Source organism: Schistocerca gregaria, chromosome 1 (assembly GCF_023897955.1).
Source record: "Schistocerca gregaria isolate iqSchGreg1 chromosome 1, iqSchGreg1.2, whole genome shotgun sequence".
Classification (NCBI taxonomy): Eukaryota; Metazoa; Arthropoda; class Insecta; order Orthoptera; family Acrididae; genus Schistocerca; species Schistocerca gregaria.
In genome coordinates, this window is record NC_064920.1 from 589,185,031 (window position 1) to 589,207,329 (window position 22,299).

A 22,299-nucleotide genomic window follows, 5' to 3' on the forward strand; every position below is an offset into this window, starting at 1 on the left:
CAGTCTGTATTTTTGGAAACTTGCTTATATAAATTAAAATTGTTCTTTGTGTACTGCCATATCATCTTATATGATGACTTGGCATTATATCCAGAAGGATTTTAATGACATTGATGCTCTCTGTGGAAGCCTAGATATTTGCATCTTGATCATTTTCTTTAATGTTTATAATCTTTCAATCCACAGTGGACATGAAATGAAATGTTAGCTTTACTTACAGTAGTAAAATGACTGAATATCATGACAACATATAAAAGTTACACCTGATGAAACTGGGAAAACAACAAAAACAAATATCAGCTAACTGTACATGAATTTATATGTTGTGACAAATATCTGCAGAAATAAATTAGAGGACTGCAAACATAAATAGATATTATGACAAATATATTTTAACAGTTCCATTGTCAAAATCTACATATAGTTAAATTTAATCATCTGCATCTATACTCTGTAAACCACTCTACAGTGCATGGCACAGGATATGTTCTATTTTACCAGCTATTAGGGTTTCTTCCCATTCCATTTGTTATGTTGGCAGAAGAGCTAACACCGTGTTACTAGTGGAGGCGGAAATGCACGCGTTTTAGCTCATGCAGGCTGGCGTGAAGAGGGAAGAACTATACTGACCTGAGGTCTGGAACATGACAAGGAATCAGAATTCAGAAAGCGGACGTAATTAGTTTGATTATTAACTTTAATCCAGTAATGATGAACATCACTCTTGACAGTACATGATTTACAATATTATCTGTTCCGAATTATAGTAACTGAATATGGCGCCTTGCTAGGTCGTAGCAAATGACGTAGCAGAAGGCTATGCTAAACTGTCCTCTCTACAAATGAGAGTGTATGTAGACAGTAAACCATCGCTAGCAAAGTCGGCTGTACATCTGGGGCGAATGCTAGGGAGTCTCTCTAGACTAGACCTGCCGTGTGGCAGCACTCGGTCTGCAATCACTGATAGTGGCGAACACGTGGGTCCGACATATACTAACGGACCGGGGCCGATTTAAAGGCTACCACCTAGCACGTGTGGTGTCTGGTGGTGACACCACACCATTAATGTATTGAGTGTAGGAAGAATGATTGTTTAAATCTCTTTGTGTGCTATAATTAGTCTGATCTTGTCCTCATGATCTCTATATGAGTGATAAGTAGCAGGTTCTAGTATGTTCCTAGAACCATCATTTAAAGCTAGGTCCTATAAGTGGGCTTTCTCAGGATAGTTTACGTCTGTCTTCAAGAGTCTGCCAGTTCAGTTTTTTCAGCATCTCTTTGACATTCTGCCAAGTATCAACCAAACCGGTGACCACTTGTGCTGCTCTTCTCTGTATATGTTCAATATTGTTCTTAGTCCTATTTGGTAAGTATCCCGTACACTTGAGCAGCATTCCAGAATTGATCCCACAAGTGATTTGTAAGCAATCCCCTATGTAGACTGTTTGCATTTTCCCATATTTTACCAATAAACTGAAGTCTACCACCTGCTTTACTCATGACTGAGTCTGTGTGATCATTCCATTTTATATCCCTCAAAGTGTTACACCCATGTATTTCTAGCAGTTGACCCATTCCAGCAGTGACTATTTGATATTTTAGTCAGAGGATACTATGTTCTTTCGTTTTGTGAAATGTAGAATTTTACATTCCTGAATATTTAAAGCAAATTGCCAATCTTTGCAATACATTGAAATGTTATCAGTATCTGACTGAATATTTATGTAGCTTCTTGCAGGCAGTACTTCACTAAAGATAACTGTGTGCTCTGCAAAAAGTCTGACATTAGTATTGATATTGTGTGCAAGGTAATTAACATACAACACAAATATCAAGTTTCGCAGCACACTTCCTTGGGGCTCGCCTGAAGTTACTTCTACATCTAACGATGATTCTCCATTCTAGATAACCAGCTGCATCCTACATACCAAAAAAAATCCTCAGTATGGTCACAAATTGTGCTTGATACCCCATGTGATTGTTCTTTTGACAATAAGCGTAGATGTGATACCGATTCAAACACTTTTTGAATATCAAGAAATAGTGTGTGTGCCTGACTGCCTTGATCCAAAGCTATCAGCAAGTAATGTGAGGAAAGTGCAAGTTGAATTTTGCATTATCACTGTTTTCTGAACCCATGCTGGTTGGCATGGAAGAGGCCATTTTGTTTCAGATACCTTATTATGTTTGAGCTCGCAATGTGTTTGAAGATTCTACAACAAATCAATGTCAAGGGTATTGGACAATAGTTTTGTGGGTCATTATACTACCCTTTTTGGATACAAGTGTAACTGGTGCTTTCTTCCACCTAATGGGCATAGTTCTTTGTTCTTAGGATCTGTGGTAGATTATAGTTGGAAGAGGGGCTAACTCTGCCACAGAGTCAATGTAGAATCTGATAAGATTTCCATATAGTCCTGGAGTTCTGTTCAGTTTCAACGATTTCAGCTGTTTCTCAACACCACTGACATTAATACTTATTTCACTCATCTTCTCAATGGGATGAGGATTAAATTGAGGCAATTCTCCCGCATTTTCTTTTGTAAAGGAACATTTGGAAAAGCAGTTAAGCATTATAGCTATCCTCAGTTTCAGTTCCTGTCTTATTCATCCAGCCGTGTGGATTGGCTGCATGGTTAGAGGCGCCATATCACGAATCGTGTGGCCCCTCCTGCAATAGGTTTGAGTCCTCTCTCGAGCATGGGTGTATGTGTTGTCCTTAGCATAAGTTAGTTTATGTAGTGTGTAAGTCTAGAGACTGATGACCTCAGCAATTTAGTCTCTTAGGAATTCACACACAAATTTTTTGTCTAATTCACAAGTGAGTGGACACTAACATCGATGCCACTAACATTCTTTACATACAATCAGAATTTCTTTGAATTGTGTGAAAGATCATTTGACAATACACTGCTATGGTAGTCACGGAAAGCTTCATGCACTACTCTCTTGACTGCTAAATGTGTTTCATTCAGCATCTGTCTGTCTGTCTGTAGCCCTATATGTTATTTTACACCTGTTATGCTGTAGTTATGTTTATGTAGAAGTTACTTTACAGTGACTATATACCATGGAGGGTCCCTCCCATTATGAACTGTTCTGTTGAGTGTATATCTATCCCATGCATAATCAATTGTTCTTTTAAACTTTAGCCATAGTTCCTGTACTTGCTCTTGTCTTGTGCTGAAAGTTTCAGGTTCCTTATTGAGATATTACACCACTTCTTTTGTATCTAGTTTACTGGACATCTGTGTCTTTCTACTTGTTGTAGTTGCTCTTAGGTAATCATTGTTGCTACAACATTGTCATGGTCACTGATAACAGTTTTACTGAGGACATTCTCAAAGAGGTCTGGTACATTTGTTGCCATTACATCTAATACACTGTCAAGTCACATTACGTGACCATCTGTTAAAAGCCTGAATAACCACCTCTTGCAGTGTGGATGGCTGTGAGACAGGCAGGAAGAGAGTCATTGAGGTTCTGGAAGTTTCTGATCGGAATATGTAGCCATGCAAACCCCAGTGCTATGGCCAACTGAGCTTGATTTCTCACTTTAGGATCCTTGGTGCAAACAGCCTGATAAATGTGGTCCCACAGATTCTTGATTGAGTTTAAGTCCAGAGAGTTTGGTGGCCAGGGGTGTATGATAGACTCATCCTGGTGATCTTCAAACAATGCATGTACACTGCAAGCTGTGTGACATGTTGCTTTGTCATGCTGGGAAATGACATCCTGCCAAGAAAAAACAAACTACATATAGGGGTGGGCATGGTCTCCTAGGGCAGATGCATACTTATATTGATTCATTGTGCCTTCTAGAATGACAAAATCACCAGGGGAACACAACAGAAACATTTCCCAGACTATAATGCTTTCTCCTCTGGCCAGGATCTTAACGACGATTGTTGCAGGGCCATGCATGTCAATTACCATCTGTCTGATGAAGCGTAAAACGTGATTCATCTTAAAAGGTCAATGTAAGCATTCATTGGACATCCATTTATGGTACTGGCATGCAAATTCCAGCCATTGTTGCCAATGAACAGCAGTCAGCATGGCTGCATGAAACAGCTGCCTCTGCAGAGTCCATATGCAGCAATGTTCACTGAACGGTAAGGGGACACTGTTGGTAGCCCCTCAGCTTTATCTGGGAAGTCAGTTGCTCAACAGTTGCACATCTAGTCATCTATACATGTCTGTCCAGCTGTTGTTTACCCTTGTCATCTATGGCGTACATTGCACAACAGTTGCCTCAGCACTGCTATTGGATAGTGCCATTGTGCCATGCACAGTGTACTGTAATCATGGCAGTGCATGAATGGTTTATAAGCTTAGCTGTTTCAGAAATGCTTCCACCCTTGGCCTCAAAGCCAATAATCATGCCCTTTTGGATGTCTGATAAACTGGTTCATTTCACATTAGGACAACAACTCCACTGTTATCCATATCCCCCAACATGATTTATATATCCTCGACAGCTAGTGCTTCTACCTATTATCTGTGAGTGTTATGTCACATTGGTGTTGAATGTAAGTGATGTTCACATTAATGTGACTGGACCATGCATATTTCCATCATGAAACGGGTTTCAGACTAAACGTTCTAGGCCGTTTTCAGAGAAGGCATTTAGTAATGTTTCTCATGTCTTGTAATGCCCACCTCTAACAAAACTATGATTTTACCAGTGATTTCCGGATGATTAAAGTCTCCACTGATGATGACAGAGGTTTTCTCTAAAGTTTTTGATTGCATCAGGAGATGAGACTAGTGTGTGATAGAAGGATTCAGTCGCCATTTAATGCCCACCCCTGATAGTGAGTGTTGCCCAAACACTCTTACGTGCAGCTTCAACTTCTATTTCCGTGGATTTGAAAGTCTTGTGTACTGAGACAAATACAGCAATTCCATTTCCCATTAGCCTATCCTTTCAATAAACACTTAAATTTTCCCCAAAATCTCTCTCTAATTTCAGGTTTCAACCAGCTTTCTGTACCTAGTATTATGTAAACTTCACTGCTTTTCAAGAGTGCTTCAGACTCTGGCATTTTGTTTGAAAAGGATTTGACTAGGATTTTAATACTCTCGTGTATAGGAGGCATTCTTTTGGACCTTACACTTACACTTATGGGTCTCCTACAGCTTTTGTTATATGGGCTGGGTGAAGACTCACCTAAGTTAAAAAAAAAAAAAAAAAACTCTCTTGTATGCACCCTACACACAGTCAATTATCTGGCATGTAGCCTCTGACATATTGGCCCATTTAGTTGGACCCTACAGTTCTCCACCCTATGGTGCAGGTTTGGGAAGTCACAGCCTAGCTCATTACAGAACCCTTGAAGTCTCTGGCTCAGTCCTTCCACATGACCGAGAACCAGGAAGCTATGATCAGTTCTGGGGACAATGCAGAAAATTGTGAGCTGCTTTGAACTTCAGTGCACAAGGCTGGTGTTGCCAACCTTCCTTGCCAGTTGCTGGAATGGTCCTAGAATGACCTCAGAATCCTGTTGACAGGTACTTTTTGTTCCAGTGTGTACCACAATCTGTGGCTGGTTCCACCCATTCCCTCGGTGGCTGCCGAAACAGCCTGTTCGACATGTTACAAGAGAGCACCTGGTACTCCCCTCTGTCATTTCACCAAGGGGTACCATTATTCACAGTATGTTTGAAGTGCCAATGATTAACAGATCACCTACTCCTCTTGACACGGGACAAAGCAAGCTTCCACAAAACAGGCAAAGTGAGTGCTGCTGCCTCAGTTTCAGTTATAGTTCCAGTGCAAGATTGCACCTTGACCTTGTTGGTTAGGAGGTTCGATTTAACACTCTGAGTCCCCCTGGTCCCTGTCTACAGTATACATGATGCCTAGATCTACAATAGATATGCCACTTGCATTCAAGTAGACTAGTAATGACAAATTTCATACTTCCTGCAGAGAAGACAGGATCCAAAGGAGAAGGCAGTACTTGAGTGTGTTTGACACTACAGGTACATAATTCTCAGGAGCTATTGCAACACATTGATTCCTAACAGTTGCCAAATGCTGGACAGTAGGCAGAGTGATTTCCAGCTGCTTATGAACGCCAGCTAACTCATCCTGTGTTCGAGAATAGCATCCACAGCGGAGCTGTGTTATGGCTGGTGCAATGTTTTACAGGACAGTGAACAAATAACTTTAAATTAAGCCTGCTGACTACCTTTTAATCTGTGGAGCTAAAAAGTACTAATTTCCTATAAGATTTGAAGCAAATACACAAAATGAAATTTCCATTCTGGCAACAGAAAAACCTATGGTAAAAGTTATTAATTCATTTCCTAAAACTTTTTGAGGTTAATTACAGTTACCAACAAACTACAAAATAAAGTTAATTTTTGATAAATGTGGATAATATACAATCTACTCCTCTTGAAAGGGAAACTAAATGTAACACAATATGTTAGTTGCAATGTCTACTACAGTAACTGAATCACAAATGAGGAGTAACTTTTCAAAACGAGATTAGCCCACAAATAAAAATTTTACAGGAGAAGCAAAAAGCTAATATTAGGCACAGTTGTGGAGTAAATTTGGATTTGTGTATAAGAATTTATTAAGCTTCAAGAAGTTAGAAGAATGGAGTGAGGGAGACAAATCTCACTCTCCATTTAAAAGCAATGTTGCCAACTGAATTTTTGAAATCTATGGGCTTTTCTTGTTTTGCACAAGCCGAATGATCATAATGTGTTTTGAAACAAATCAAAGTTAGTCATTTGATAGAATGGTTGCTTACTATAACTGTTTACATATTGTATTTTGTTGCAAATTTACAAATGCTATATTCTTTAATCATTCACTCAAAATTAAAATTAAGCACACCAGCTTCAAACATTGTTAAAGAGTACAGCCGTAATTTTTATTGAACTTGCAAATTATAATATACATTGTTTTTCTCAAAATTATCTAAAACTTTTGTAAGCAGGTAATTGAAATTAATAATTCTTTTCACACCATAGTTAATTTATTATTTTAAAATAATTGTAAACTTCATTTTTACTAGGTATTGAAAAGAAAATCATATTTTGCACATCACTGTCAAAAACATCAGTTCAGTTTTCCATGTTTTAATTAAAAAGTAATGTTCAAAATTTCCTGGGTATTATTCTTTCAAACTTTCTTCCAAGCATTTGGTATCCTGGTTCCTCCTGCAATCAGTCATGCTCTACATCTTCAGCTTTATCTTCCACATTCGCTACCACACAATCGCTCTGAAGTATGTCAACATAAAATTTTAAGGAATCATCTTCATTCCAACTATTACCAAATTGTTTCAGAAGGTCGAATAAATCCTTATTTTTGTGATTTTATTGGATGTACCAGACTGACAACATTTAGGTGATGGATCTGATCTGTTGCTACACCTCTTTTTAACAAAGTCATATAACTTTTTGACAGATCAAACCATGTTAGGGCTCCATTATAAAAACAATAAGGATTCTTTTCACCTTCAGTTTCTTTTTGAGGATAACCTGTTTCTTGTCTCTTTTTCCCTATTGACTTCCTCAAATTTTGGCACAGGGCTTTGAAGTTCAGAACATCCCAGTCTATTCATAGTTTGCAAACATTCCCAGTTTTCTGATAAATCCTGTGATATTGTTCAGGGGTTTGTATTTCAGATTGCATCTGAAGGCTTTTGCCCGCAGTACCAAAAAGTCGATCTGCAGGTAAGTAGGAGTGACCACACACTGGAAACATAATGCGTATCTCCTTCTCTCCTTCACTGAGTCTAGAGAGATTTTTTTTTACAGCCGCCAGTAGAGAGACTGAACCACATTGGCATTCCTATTTTGCACAATGCAGCCATCAAAAATAGTCATTTTTTGAAGTGTTTTCTTCACTTCTATGACTACTCAGAGAGTCTGCTAAGGCTGGAACTATTTCATTTGAACCTCTACCAGCCTGGTCTTCAGTCCAGCAGTAAAAGTTTGGAGACTTATTGTCAGTATCTGTGATACGGAAAGCATAATTTGACTGTTGCCATGCATAACAAGCCTCGCCAATAGCGATTTTTGGCAAGGGTTGGACTTGCTGCAGATCACAGCATAAAGGCAAGGTATTGGGCAGTTTCTCTTTCATAATTTTGTAAAACTGTTTAGCTCTCATTTTATGAGCAGTAAGCTCTGCTCGCACTCTTTGTCTTTTGACCAACTCTTTAGTTAGCTTTATTTCATGTTTCATTCTACAGCAGTAACTACAAACTTCTTCTACAGGATAACCAAATCCCAAATTAAGTTTTTTTGGGGATATATTGCTGAAGAACCACTTTTTTACTTTTAACGACTCAGGGACACTTCCATTATACATCTTAAAAAGTTTCGTGACATTCAAGTCTGAAGATAGATACAGCCTTTTACTTTTTTGTCTGCTATAGTGACTTTCCCTAACCTTCAAATTTGCAATGAATTGTATTACACTATCTTTCTTTGCAAAGTTTTGTTTAGTTCTCTGATCCCCTCCTCTTTTTTCACAAATGACATTACCAGCAACTACTGAGGAAGCAGTGCTATTAAGTTGAGTTATTCCTGTACTAAACAGAACTCTAAAAACAACTTGAAAACACAGGAACTTGCATGCAGTCTACTCTGACCTGCAACTTTGTAGTTTGAGTCTTCAGTTGTCCATCCTCTTTCCAAGGATGTTGTCATTTCGGACTGGAGACAACCATAAATGAAGACAACATTCTGTCTTGCTGTTTTAAGTGTCTGTAGACTTTCATCCTATTCCTGATTAGATGGTATACAGGGATGGTACAGAATTTGAATCTTCCTTCTCTGTGTTCACAAGGAGGCTCAAACCCCAGCATTTCAGGGTCCTTATCACGGTATATGAAAGAGTTAATTAGTACATGTTAAACTGGATTCCTATCCAGAAATTAAAGTGGAACATATAGTATGTGTAGTAAAACAAATTTAGTAGACAGTCTCACAAAAAATTGTCTTTTAAAACATCTTACCTCTCCATCTGCTCAATCTTTTTTTGCACAACGCCTTTCTGCTGCTTCCTAGATCCAAAGGAGTAGTCCCCTACATTCCAACTCCTTCCACATTAGTCCTAATTTTCACAAACAGCAAGCTCCCACATAAATAGGATACTAGCCAACCAATCTGTTTCATGTGACAATAAGTGGTACGGGTATACAACAGATACATTGTAGTGAAGTTTTAAAATGCAATCTGTCTTGGCACCACAGCTTTTATTTGTCATACTGAAAAAACATTTGTTAGCAATCGGCAGTAAATGGAATTTGAACCAATTTCACTGATGGACTTATTGCACTTTGAACCAAAAGTCAAATTTTGCAACTGATTCAAACAGTTAAAAATATCGTTATGAATGAAAACAACACCATAGTTCGATGTAGCACACTTTGTAGAGTAGGAATGCACTTCAAACTAATTTTTGACCGTGGTTGGACCTGTCGCATTTTGAAATGTCACTCTTTAAATGCTGATTTAATAGTTTTAATTAGTTCATGCACTGGACAATAGCAATTTCTAAAAATTCTCAGGAATGTGTGTTTATTTGCACTGATAGACACCAAAATTTGGCATGATCTGTTCTTTGGCAGTAACTGTGAGTCACGAACACTTATTTTCTATGGAGTAACATCATCCACAACTTTCATAACTTTCAAAAATTAAGAAAATTTTCAAAAATATAGTTTTGTAAATGTCCAAAAATGGTCAGAATAAGATATATCTTACATAATTATACAATGAAATTAGAGAATGATTATTTGAATGAGGATAGACCTACTGTTCATTTTCAAAGATCACAAATAAGTTTAAGGTTAAAATTGACACTAACAGTATGAGTTTACCATAGTACACACAATTGTTTCAAATTTCAAATATATCACAATACAAATGAATATGTATATAATCAATGAAAATTATGCAGAAGTGGCACAAACAGTAACATAAGTAAGTGTAGTATTTCAAGCCAGCACATGAATCTGGCACACATGGTTTCACACGAAGGAAAATTTCAAAATTCGAATGAGGTATTATTCATGTTTCTTGTGACATTTTCACATAAACCTCGTATTTGTTCATCTCATTAATATGTCACTGATGACATTAAAATTATGAGCAAGAACATTGCTATTTATACTCTTAGATATTTTATGGTTTCTGATAAGGATATTCTCTTTCCCTCTCAATGTTTTGTTCTGACTGTAACTTGTACTTTGCATTTTCTTGGAGCCTTTTACCAGAAAGTAATGCAAAGGTTTTTAATTCTTCTCAGCACTAAGTTGGTGGACACTGTAGTGCTGTGTCTGCCTACTGATATCTTGTGCGTGATAGTTTACAAAGAGCATAAATTACCAGTGCATACTTACTTGGTTCTTGTGTGACAAGTCTCAAATCATCTAAGGGTAACTAAAGCCATTGTACCTAGTGATATGATAGCTTACTGAGTTTGTGGGGAAAGAGATAATAAATAGGATAGTGGCTGTGACTTGTGACTGTTTCCTTCAGCATGGATAAGACTTACTGGTTTGTGGTGTTTGTAAACAGGGAAAAAGATTATAGCTCAATGTTCCGTTGATAACAAGGTCTCTAGAGACTTAGCACAGTGTTGATTGAGAAAGGAAATCATCCCTGCCCTTTGAAAGGAACCATCCCATCATTTGCCCTATGCAGTTTAGAGAAATCATGGAAAACCTGATCTGGATGGCTGGTTGGGATTTGCACCACCATTCTACATTGTCTTACCACCATGCCATCTGCCACTGAACTACTTGGTGATGCATGCTGTAAATATTGGTGCACTATATTTTAATTGATTATGTTTAATATTGTGATAAGAGGACACCAATTTGTTTTGATGATGTCCTGCAGATCTAGCTATGCTCGAGAGTACAAAGAAAACTTAGTAACACATATATTAAGCAGCAATACAGGAATGCCTTCCAAAGTGCCATTTTATAGCTGGGCTGGAAGAGCTGTATCCTCGTCAGCAGAAGAGGGGTGGTATGTGCTCAACTTACGGTTCTGCAAGTGCAGCGAAGCATCGGGAGCTGGCGGTTATTTCACGGAGTGACCACCAACCCAAGGACACCACCAGCCTCCAGCTCTACATATCAATCTATTATTGATGTTGAAGATTGGCACTCATGAGTCATGACCCTAGGTCCACCTGAAGTATTTGCTGATGTGTGGAAGTTGTCAGAGGTAGATGATGGACAGCATCATAGTCACTCAGGTCAAGCCTCCAGCAGGCCTTCAGGGTGATTGTGGCCTCCATGTCCCATCAGCATTATCTCATAAGTTGGCAGTCCAGATGGCAGCAGCAGCATCCTTCCAGCCGGACTCAAGCTCTGTAGATGATTGAAGACAGCTATACCTCCCGAGGGTCAACCTCTGTAGCATCCCTTCTCACTGGAAGCTGTGACTGACATGTGGGCTGAGACTATGCATTGAGCAGTCAGCAAGCCATACTCAGCAGTCACACTTTTGTTAAGAAGGGTGGGGTATTTATGTGGTTCTTCCCATCTGCTCTCTGGTGGCGGGAATGGACATGATATCATGGGTCCTGGTTTTTCCCTTGCTGTCAGCTCTCCTAGTGACTTCAAACTTTCTCCACTCACCTTTCAGCAGCTCTTTTGTACTGGTTCAGCACCTGAATACCTATTGTTACGTTGTACCTAGGCCTCCTTGTGACACTCCGGTTCATAACAAGTATGACAGTATCTCTAGGCTTCCATGATGTCATTGTACTTCGCCTGCCGACTTGGGCACTCAGCCATTTTTCCTTGCTGCAAAGCCTCCATGTCTGTCGCAACATGCTCAATATTTCCCCCAGCTGGCAATCTACTAGTCACTGGCACAGGTGGTTCAGCTTCTAGGACCTGCCAAGGTAGAACATGGATGAGCTTTTAGCATCTGCTGTGGATACTACCCCAGGGAGTAACACATGGATTTAGGAAATTGTCGCATATTTTGATACTTGCCGACTTACTCTTAAAAACCTAAAGGGAATCCCCATTAATCATACATCTGTAAGTATGGTTTGTATGCTGTGCAAAATTCATCAAACAATCTCTCTTACTTGTGAAGAAAAATGTACCTATAGCAACAAATGCAGCCAACATTAAGTGAAAAAATGATGAAATTTCATATCGAAAAAAATTTTATTTTGTTATGTTTTTGCACTTCCATAAGTGAAAAAAATGATGAAATTTCATAGGGATAAAATTTTTATTTTGTTATGTTTTTACACTTCCACTGTTATAAGTGTGAATTCCAAATCCTTCCTGGTCATGCTGACAAAAGTATAGGCAGTAGAAAACAAAATGTCCTGTGGTGCCTCTCCTGCTCCAAGTCGGCTCGTTCAACGTCCTACCCCCCCCCCCCCCCCCCCCCTTAAACTGAAACTTTTGTCCCAGTTCATTAAGATTTCCAACATCTTTATTTTGATATACTCCTTATATATGCTGTCCCAGAAGCGTTGACATTTGCACCGCTGTTCTGCTGGTCTTATATTTCATTTCTGGTTTATATTAGAGGCAGTGCTCATGTGCTGGTGTTCCTTACATTTCTTCTTAACTATTCTAGTAGGATGTAGGCATTAAGAAAACTGTATGCAAAGTACAAAGTAGAACAATGGATTCTCCAGGTTGGAATGTCAACAATGTAGGAAAAGACAATTTGCTGCTTACCGCATAGATGAGAGGTTAAGTAGCAGACAAGTACAATTAAAAGACGCTTACGTATAAGCTTTCGGTCACAGCCTTGGCCAGAAAAAGAAAGAGAAACACACACCATTCTGTCACACTATCAAGCACACACAACCGCCAACTCTCACCTTGGACCAGAAAGCGTCTGTCATGTGGAATGGAAGCAGCAATCTGGAGGGGAGAAAGGAAGTGGAAGGAGTAGCAGTGTATGGTTGGGAAGCAAGAGGAGCGCTGTTTGGCAGAGTGTGCAGGGCCTAGATTGCCAATTGGCACAGCATTAGGTGGTTGTGAGGCAGGGAGGTGTAGAAAAACAGAGCAAAAAAGAGAGAGAAGTGGGAAAGATATGCAGATGCATTGGCAGAGGGCGGCAAACAAAGAGGGTGAGAGACAAGAATGGGGAGGAGGTGATAGAACAGAAGGGGTAGAAACTGTTGGGTGGAAGGTGTGGGGAGAGTAAGTTACGATGGGTTGAGGCCAAGATAATTACAGGAATGGAGATTGTGTTGTAGGGATAACTCCTGTCTGCACAGTTTAGAACAGCTGTGGTGGAGGGGAGGATCCAGATTGTTTGGGTAGTGAAGCAGCCATTGAAATCAAGCATGTTATGTCACACAAATGCACCACATACAAGTTCATGTATTGATAGAAATGTATTTGTTTGAACTAGGTTGATCTAAATGCCTTTGCTTCGAGGTGTTCCACGTAGACGATGTCAGACTTCCCATTGCTACACCATCAATTTGTTCCCAATATTTTCTGTCAAACAGGAAATAGGTTGATGTTAGAATGTACCTAAAACGAACAGCAAAGCAATTACCGAACATTTCCATAGTTTATTCCAAGGATTTAGAAAGTGGGATTCTTGTAACTAGGGAAAAAAAGTTCAACGATTGTTTTTCTGTACTTTTTAGGGAGATTCTCACATCAACTTGTGTATGTTTTAAAAGAAGACACATTGTATGTTATTTGTTTGCAACAGGCACAGTATAGTCAAACCACAAGAAACAGTAATTTACTAAGGTTGTCAATCAAGTTTTGTACCAGATGCATCTGAAGCAGCAAAAGCACCAGAAACATATGTTTAGTGCTGTATATCGGCAGCTGAAATGCACAGTATCATTTGTTTTTATTGGAATTGTGTGAACAATATATTTCGTGTGAGATGGTGACAAAATGCATCATGTAAAATATAACATACCTGTCTGGTGTTATTGTACGCTCTGAGTTTTACGTGTGTAATGTAATGTTCCTTGGTTGTTGTATTCGATGTATTTTACCTGGAAGTGCAAATATAGTTACTGGCTCTAAATGTCTTTTACTCAGTATTACTTATTCAATTGTATCAACTCTTAATGGGTTACGGTCCCAGCGATGTATTTGGAATAAATGTATCCATAATACAGTAGTGAGAAAGTATTGGAAAAGTTCCAAGTTGTGCATTTGTATGAAGTACGAGTTATTTTTCACGTAAAGAAAGATCAAAGTTACCGTTAAAATGAGCGTGGCACAAATTCCACAGATTGAAAGACTTATGGGTTGTAAAGACTATGCAACATGGAAATTTGCAGTAGAAGCATATTTATGTTTGGACGACCTATGGATTGTGATGGATGGGACAATGAAATCTACAGATCAGAATTATTCAAGTAAGGATAGGAAAGCAAAATCAAAGTTGATATTACTGGTTGACTAAATTAATTATGTTCACATTGAAAAAGCTGCAACAGTGAATGAAGTCTGGGACAAATTACGAAGTGCATTTGAGGATGGAGGTCTTAAAAGGAAAGTAGGATTATTATGTAAGTTAATTACCAATCAGCTGAACAAATGCGAGATCATAGACAAATACATCAACAAAATAATAACCATGTCGAACTGACTGAGAAACATTGGGTTTGAGCTAGCTGACGAATGAATAGGGACACTACTGCTCGCAGGACTGCCCAAAAGGTATGCACCTATCATTATGGGGCTGGAAAGCTCAGGTATACCAATCATGGGTGACAGTGTTAAAGCAAAAATCTTACAGGATGTAAAGAGTACTTCAAGCTCTCATGTATTGGATAAGGAAACTGCATCTGCTCTTTATTCAAAAAACAAAAGAAAGAAATCAGTGAGGTGCTATAGACGTCAGAAGAAGGGGCATATTGTATCTCAGTGCAGAGAAAAAGTAAACCCAAGGTCAGACAAGCAGCAAAGGAGGTACATGGTGGACAGCCCAGCAAGGGACCAATATTGCAGGTAAGGCACACTCATGTTTTTATTCTTTTGGAAATGTGGGTAATTGTCAGCTGGAATGGATTTTAGAATCAGGTGCATCTGTGCATATTGTCAAAGACAAATGTCTTCTTCATGATGTTAAAGATAAGACTCATATGGGAATATTTACTGTTGATGTCAGCAAGCTGCAATGTCATTTGGCTGGGAAATTGGACCTACTTGTAAGTGTAAATGGTGAACTATGGTTACAGCACATTAGGTTCATTATGTAAAAAATGTTGAGACTAACCTACTGTCTGTAGGGGAAATGGTCAAGAAGGGAACTACAGTCACTTTTGACATGCATGGAGGGAAAGTAATCAATGAAAGTGGTGAAGTTATAACTACGGCAAGTAACGAGAAAGGGGTATTTTTAAGTTGGATACCATTGACAGTAAACATAGAAATGTTAGTCATTCAGTGTACTCAGTGGAAGGTTTTTATGGCACCATAGACTTGGACACTTAAATAGAAAGAGTATGTCTTTATTAAATGCTATGGTAAAGGGAATACAGAATTATAGTGTATCCAAGGACCCTTGTGAGATATGCATGAAAGGAAAACAAGTGAGGCTACCTTCCAAGACTAGTAAAAGTAAATCTGCAGTGGTCTTAAAGATAACCCATAAAGATGTATGTGGCACAATGGAGTGCAAATCCATAGGTGGGAGATATTATTTTCTGACGTTTATTGATGATTATTCACGATATACTCATGTTCATTTTCTTAGTTCCAAAGATCAAAAGGTACTTCTGAGAAATATTGTGGTATGGTCAAAAGGTGGATGGGAAAGAATATTAAGATAATCAGGCCTGATAATGGGAGAGGATATGTTGTTTGTTGTTGTTGTGGTCTTCAGTCCAGCGACTGGTTAGATGCAGCACTCCATGCTACTCTATCCCGTGCAAGTTTCTTCATCTCCCAGTACCTACTGCAACCTACATCCTTCTGAATCTGCCTAGTGTATTAGTCTCTTGGTCTCCCTCTACGATTTTTACCCTCCAATACTAAATTGGTGATCCCTTGATGCCTCAGAACATGTCCTACCAACCGATCCCATCTTCTGGTCAAGTTGTGCCACAAACTTATCTTCTCCCCAATCTTATTCAATACTTCCTCATTAGTTATGTGATCTACCCATCTAATCTTCAGCATTCTTCTGTAGCACCACATTTCGAAAGCTTCTATTCTCTTCTTGTCCAAACTATTTATCTTCCATGTTTCACTTCCATACATGGCTACACTCCATACAAATAGTTTCAGAAACGACTTCCTGACACTTAAATCTATACTCGATGTTAACAAATTTCTCTTCTTCAGAAACGCTTTCCTTGCCATTGCCAGTCTACATTTTATATCCTCTCTACTTCGACCATCATCAGTTATTTTGCTCCCCAAATAGCAAAACTCCTTTACTACTTTAAGTGTCTCATTTCCTAATCTAATTCCCTCAGCATCACCCGACTTAATTTGACTACATTCCATTATCCTCGTTTTGCTTTTGTTGATGTTCATCTTATATCCTCCTTTCAAGACACTGTCCATTCCATTCAACTGCTCTTCCAAGTCCTTTGCTGTCTCTGACAGAATTACAATGTCATTGGCGAACCTCTAAAGTTTTTATTTCTTCTCCATGGATTTTAATACCTACTTCGAATTTTTCTTTTGTTTCCTTTACTGCTTGCTCAATGTAGAGATTGAATAACATTGGGGAGAGACTACAACCCTGTCTCACTCCTTTCCCAACCACTGCTTCCCTTTCATGCCCCTCGACTCTTGTGACTTCTATCTGGTTTCTGTACAAATTGTAAATAGCCTTACGCTCCCTGTATTTTACCCCTGCCACCTTTAGAATTTGAAAGAGAGTATTCCAGTCAACATTGTCAAAAGCTTTCTCTAAGCCTACAAATGCTAGAAACGTAGGTTTGCCTTTCTTTAATCTTTCTTCTAAGATAAGTCGTAAGGTCAGTATTGCCTCACGTGTTTCAGTATTTCTACGGAATCCAAACTGATCTTCCCCGAGGTAGCTTCTACCAGTTTTTCCATTCGTCTGTAAAGAATTCGTATTAGTATTTTGCAGCTGTGGCTTATTAAACTGATTGTTTGGTAATTTTCACATCTGTCAACACCTGCTTTCTTTGGGATTGGAATTATTATATTCTTCTTGTAGCCTGAGGGTATTTCGCCTGTTTCATACATCTTGTTCACCAGATGGTAGAGTTTTGTCAGGACTTGGTCTCCTAAGGCCATCAGTAGTTCCAATGGAAAGTTATCTACTCCGGGGGCTTTGTTTCGACTCAGGTCTTTCAGTGCTCTGTCAAACTCTTCACACAGTATCGTATCTCCCATTTCATCTTAATCTACATCCTCTTCCATTTTCATAATATTGTCCTCAACTACATCGCCCTTGTATAGACCCTCTATATACTCCTTCCACCTTTCTGCTTTCACTTCTTTGCATAGAACTGGGTTTCCATGCGAGCTCTTGATGTTCATACAAGTGGTTTTCTTATATCCAAAGGTCTCTTTAATTTTCCTGTAGGCAGTATCTATCTTACCCCTTGTGAGATAAGCCTCTACATCCATACATTTGTCCTCTAGCCATCCCTGCTTAGCCATTTTACACTTCCTGTTGATCTCATTTTTGAGATGTTTGTATTCCTTTTTGCCTGCTTCATTTACTGCATTTTTATATTTTCTTCTTTCATCAATTAAATTCAATATATCTTCTGTTACCCAAGGATTTCTACTAGCCCTCATCTTTTTACCTACTTGATCCTCTGCTGCCTTCTCTACTTCATCCCTCGAAGCTACCTATTCTTCTTCTACTGTATTTCTTTCCCCTATTCCTGTCAATTGTTCCCTTATGCTCTCCCTGCAACTCTGTACAACCTCTGGTTCTTTCAGTTTATCCAGGTCCCATCTCCTTAAATTTCCACCTTTTTGCAGTTTCTTCACTTTTAATCTACAGGACATAACCAATAGATTGTGGTCAGAGTCCACATCTGCCCCTCGAAATGTCTTACAATTTAAAACCTGGTTCCTAAATATCTGTCTTACCATTATATAATCTATTTGATACCTTTTAGTATCTCCAGGGTTCTTCCATGTATACAACCTGCTTTCGTGATTCTTAAACCAAGTGTTAGCTATGATTAAGTTGTGCTCTGTGCAAAATTCTACCAGGCAGCTTCCTCTTTCATTTCTTAGCCCCAATCCATATTCACCTACTACGTTTCCTTCTCTCCCTTTTCCTACACTCGAATTCTAGTCACCAATGACTATTAAATTTTCATCTCCCATCACTATCTGAATAATTTCTTTTATTTCATAATAGATTTCTTCAATTTCTTCATCATCTGCAGAGCTAGTTGGCATATAAACTTGTATGTAGTAGGTGTGGGCTTCATGTCTATCTTGGCCACAATGATGTGTTCACTATGCTGTTTGTAGTAGCTTACCTGCATTCCTATTTTCCTATTCATTATTAAACCTACTCCTGCATTACCCCTATTTGATTTTATGTTTATAGCCCTGTAGTCACCTGACCAGAAGTCTTCTTCCTCCTGCCACCGAAATTCACTAATTCCCACTATATCTAACTTTAACCTATCCATTTCCCTTTTTAAATTTTCCAACCTACCTGCCCGATTAAGGGATCTGGCATTCCACGCTCTGATCCGTAGAACGCCAGTTTTCTTTCTCCTGATAATGACATCCTCTTGAGTAGTCCCTGCCCGGAGATCCGAATGGGGGACTATTTTACCTCCAGAATATTTTACCCAAGAGGACGCCATCATCATTTAACCATACAGTAAAGCTGCATGCCCTTGGGAAAAATTACGGCTGTAGTTTCCCCTTGCTTTCAGCCGCTCGCAGTACCAACACAGCAAGACCGTTTTGGTTATTGTTACAAGGCCAGATCAGTCAATATTCCAGACTGTTGCCGTTGCAACTACTGAAAAGGCTGCTGCCCCTCTTCAGGAACCACACGTTTGTCTGGCCTCTCAACAGATACCCCTTGGTTGTGGTTGCAGTGGCACACATACCAAAACAGCTCTGAAGAAAGTGGGACCCAAAAGCTAAAAAACATATTTTTGTAGGGTATTGTGAGACTTAAAGTGGCTGCTGATTAATGGATCCATTGAATAAAAGGATAGTTATAAACAGAGATGTAGTATTCTTTGAAAATAGAAAGGACTCTGAAGGGCAAGACTACTAAGTTAACTGCCCCTAGTTCCAAGGGTGAAACCATACACGAAGGAAGAGAAAATGAAGAACACGAAGAGGACAGTCAAAGGCAAATAGAGACTATTGATGGTGACAATGAGATTGAGAGCGAAGAAAATGAAGAGAACAATGTAAGGGATTGTTCTTGTGTACCAAAACCGAAAGAATATCCAGATTTTGAGATGTATGCAACCCAGTCTTTTAATGATGACCCAGCAACAGCAGAAGAAGCAATGAGTGGACGAAACTCTCAAGAATGGAAAGAAATGATGAAGAGGGAGTTGGAATTTTTATCTCAGAATGAAGCCTTTGAATGGGTAAATACGCCAGCAGATAAAAAACCATTACAGGCAAGATGGGTATTCACTTTGAAGAGCCCTGAAAATTCATCTGCAAGATATAAAGCATGACTTGTAATAAAAGGATATTTGCGAAAATCAAGGGGTAGATTAGAAAGAAACTTTTTCACCTGTAGTCAAATATGCCTCATTGAGATATCTTTTAGCCTTAGCAGCAAAACGAAATTTAACAATTCATTATATGGATGTAACAACAGCATATTTAAATGGGAAATTAGAGGAGGAGATATATGTCATTCCACCAAGAGAAGTCATGAAAACGAAATCAGAAAGGGAAAAGATTTGGCATTTGTGAAAAATTATTTATGGACTTAAACAGAGTGGACATTGCTGGAATTGATGTCTACATAAAACTGTAATAAATATGAATATGAAGCAATCTAAGGCAGATCCCAGTGTATACTATAAAAGGGGAGGAGAAGGGATAATAATAATGGGAATATGGATGGATGACTTCTTTATCCTGACTGAAAACGAAAGACAAATGAGAATTTTTAAGAACAGCTGCAAACCAAGTTTAAGGTGCATGATTTGGGAGAAGTTAAGCATTATTTTGGTATGCAGATCACTGATGATGAAGAGGGATACGAATTGAGCATAAATCAATCACTATATACAGAAAAAATCTTAAAGAAATTTGGCATGAGTGATTGTAAACCCATAACTACCCCAGTGGATGTAGGAGTGATGCTAAATATAAATGAGACAGATGTGGAATGTGATAAGAATGTTCCATATTTAGAAGCAGCAGGGAGTTTGTTATACTTGTCTCAAACGTCATGACCTGACAATGCTTTTGCCACCAACACAGTGAGCAGATATTGGAGAGACCCAAAGGAAAAGCACTGGAAAGCTGTGAAAAGGATATTTCGATATCTAAGGGTAACTTCAAACCACAAATTAAGATACCATAGAGAAGGTAAAGAAAAACTGGAAGGCTACAACTATGCAGATTGGGCAAGTGAATTGGGAGATAGGCACTCCGCTACTTTCTGCTGCTTTAAATTAATGGTGGGCCTCATTTCATGGTTCTGTCAAAAGCAAAAAACTGTTGCACTGAGTACCATAGAGGCCGACTATATGGTGCCACACTGGAAGCATTGTGGCTAAGAACATTAATATGTGAAACAGAACCCAGTTTAATCATGGAACCTATAACGATCTTCTGTGACAATATAGAAGCCATTAACCTAGCAAAAACTGAAGTCACTTGTGCCTTGACAGAACATAATGATATAGGACACCATTTTATTTGGGACCACATTGAGCAACAGAACATCGCAGTGGACTACCTGCGCAGAGAAGACATGTTGACAGATCTTCTGACAAAACCTTTGGACAAAGAGAAGTTTGAAAAGATTGTGGGACTATTTGGTTTATCTTGTGAAGGCAAACCACAAAATATATATTCAAAGCAGAATGTTGGAATTGTGTGAACAATATATTTCGTGTGAGACAGCGGCAAAGTGCAGCATGTGAAATATAATAGACCTCTCTGGTGCTATCCGCATCCTTATCTGAGGATGACACAGTGCTCCGATGGGCCACTCGTGGCCTGAAGACAGAGTGTGTGCTCTCTGGTGCTATTGTACACTCTGAGTTTCATGTGTGTAATATAATCTTCCTTGATTGTTGTCTTCGATGTATTTTACCTGGAAGTGCAAATATAGTTACTTGCACTAAATGTCTTTTACTCACTATTACTTATTCAGCTGTGTCAACTCTAATAGTTTTTGTAGCCTGAGAAAGCCAGCATATGTAAATAAATGTTTTTCTAATACTAATTATTCTGTCCATCAACTGTCAAATTTGAAAGTAAATACAGGTAAGAAATTCAAGTGACATTTTTGCTTATTGCTGAGATTATGCTCTCTCTCTCTCTCTCTCTCTCTCTCTCTCTCTCTCTCTCTCTCGCTCATGTGTGCATACATGGGGGCTGTTTTAATTTTGCATATTTGTTAATTTTAGGTTGGATAGGTATTCTAGCTCAATGGTCTAGAGATCCAGATATTCAAATATCATCACCTGCAGTTAAGGCCCTGTACAATTTGGATGAAGAGTTTGAAGATGGCAGATTTCCTCGCAGCATATATGTCCTTCATCCTACTGTCCGTACCATGCATGTACCAAAAATTGATGTTGTATTTATCCATGGTCTCTGGGGAGGGTTGTTTGTTACGTGGAGGCAGAGAGATACTGAACAGAAGAAACATGTTTTGAAAGGTAAGTTCCATGTTTCAGCTGCCCTTGATTATTTTCATTAAATGTGATTATATAGCACTAAAATACATCACCTGAGAAACTCATGTTGGATTCTGAAACTAATGTAATTTATATCTAAAACTAATGCAATTTAAATGATCCCCTTAAGTAATACTATATTATCTTTGTAGTCCTGGACAGTTTGAAATTTTGGAGTGGGATCTATTAAGCCTATAATTATTAATTAAAAAAATTATTTTCATTGGCTATGCCTCCATTTCAACCATATTTTTTCTGTTTTGCTACTTCTGTACAGCATATTATATACTGAAACAGGAGTTTATATACTGATACTGGTACATTGTATACCATAAGTAGCTCTGTTTTGGCATGCGTAGTGTATAAAATACTTTTTGGGCTGATTGTATCTCAGGAATGTGCTACATACTCAGGGTTTGGGTGTCTTACAGTGAAATACACCTTGTATACAACCCGTATTACCTTTCCTATTCTGGATATAAATGATACAT

At 38.6% G+C, this 22,299-nt stretch overlaps 1 protein-coding gene across 5 annotated transcripts in view; it reads left to right on the forward strand.

The window, feature by feature from the left end:
- Nucleotides 1–22,299, forward strand: part of LOC126357426 (protein SERAC1) — a 252,691-nt gene that overhangs the window by 178,659 nt on the left and 51,733 nt on the right. For all 5 annotated transcript variants that reach the window (XM_050007456.1, XM_050007458.1, XM_050007457.1 and 2 more), the window contains one exon: nucleotides 21,536–21,790. In XM_050007456.1, the coding sequence (XP_049863413.1) occupies nucleotides 21,536–21,790 (255 nt within the window). The remainder of the gene's footprint in view (nucleotides 1–21,535; nucleotides 21,791–22,299) is intronic.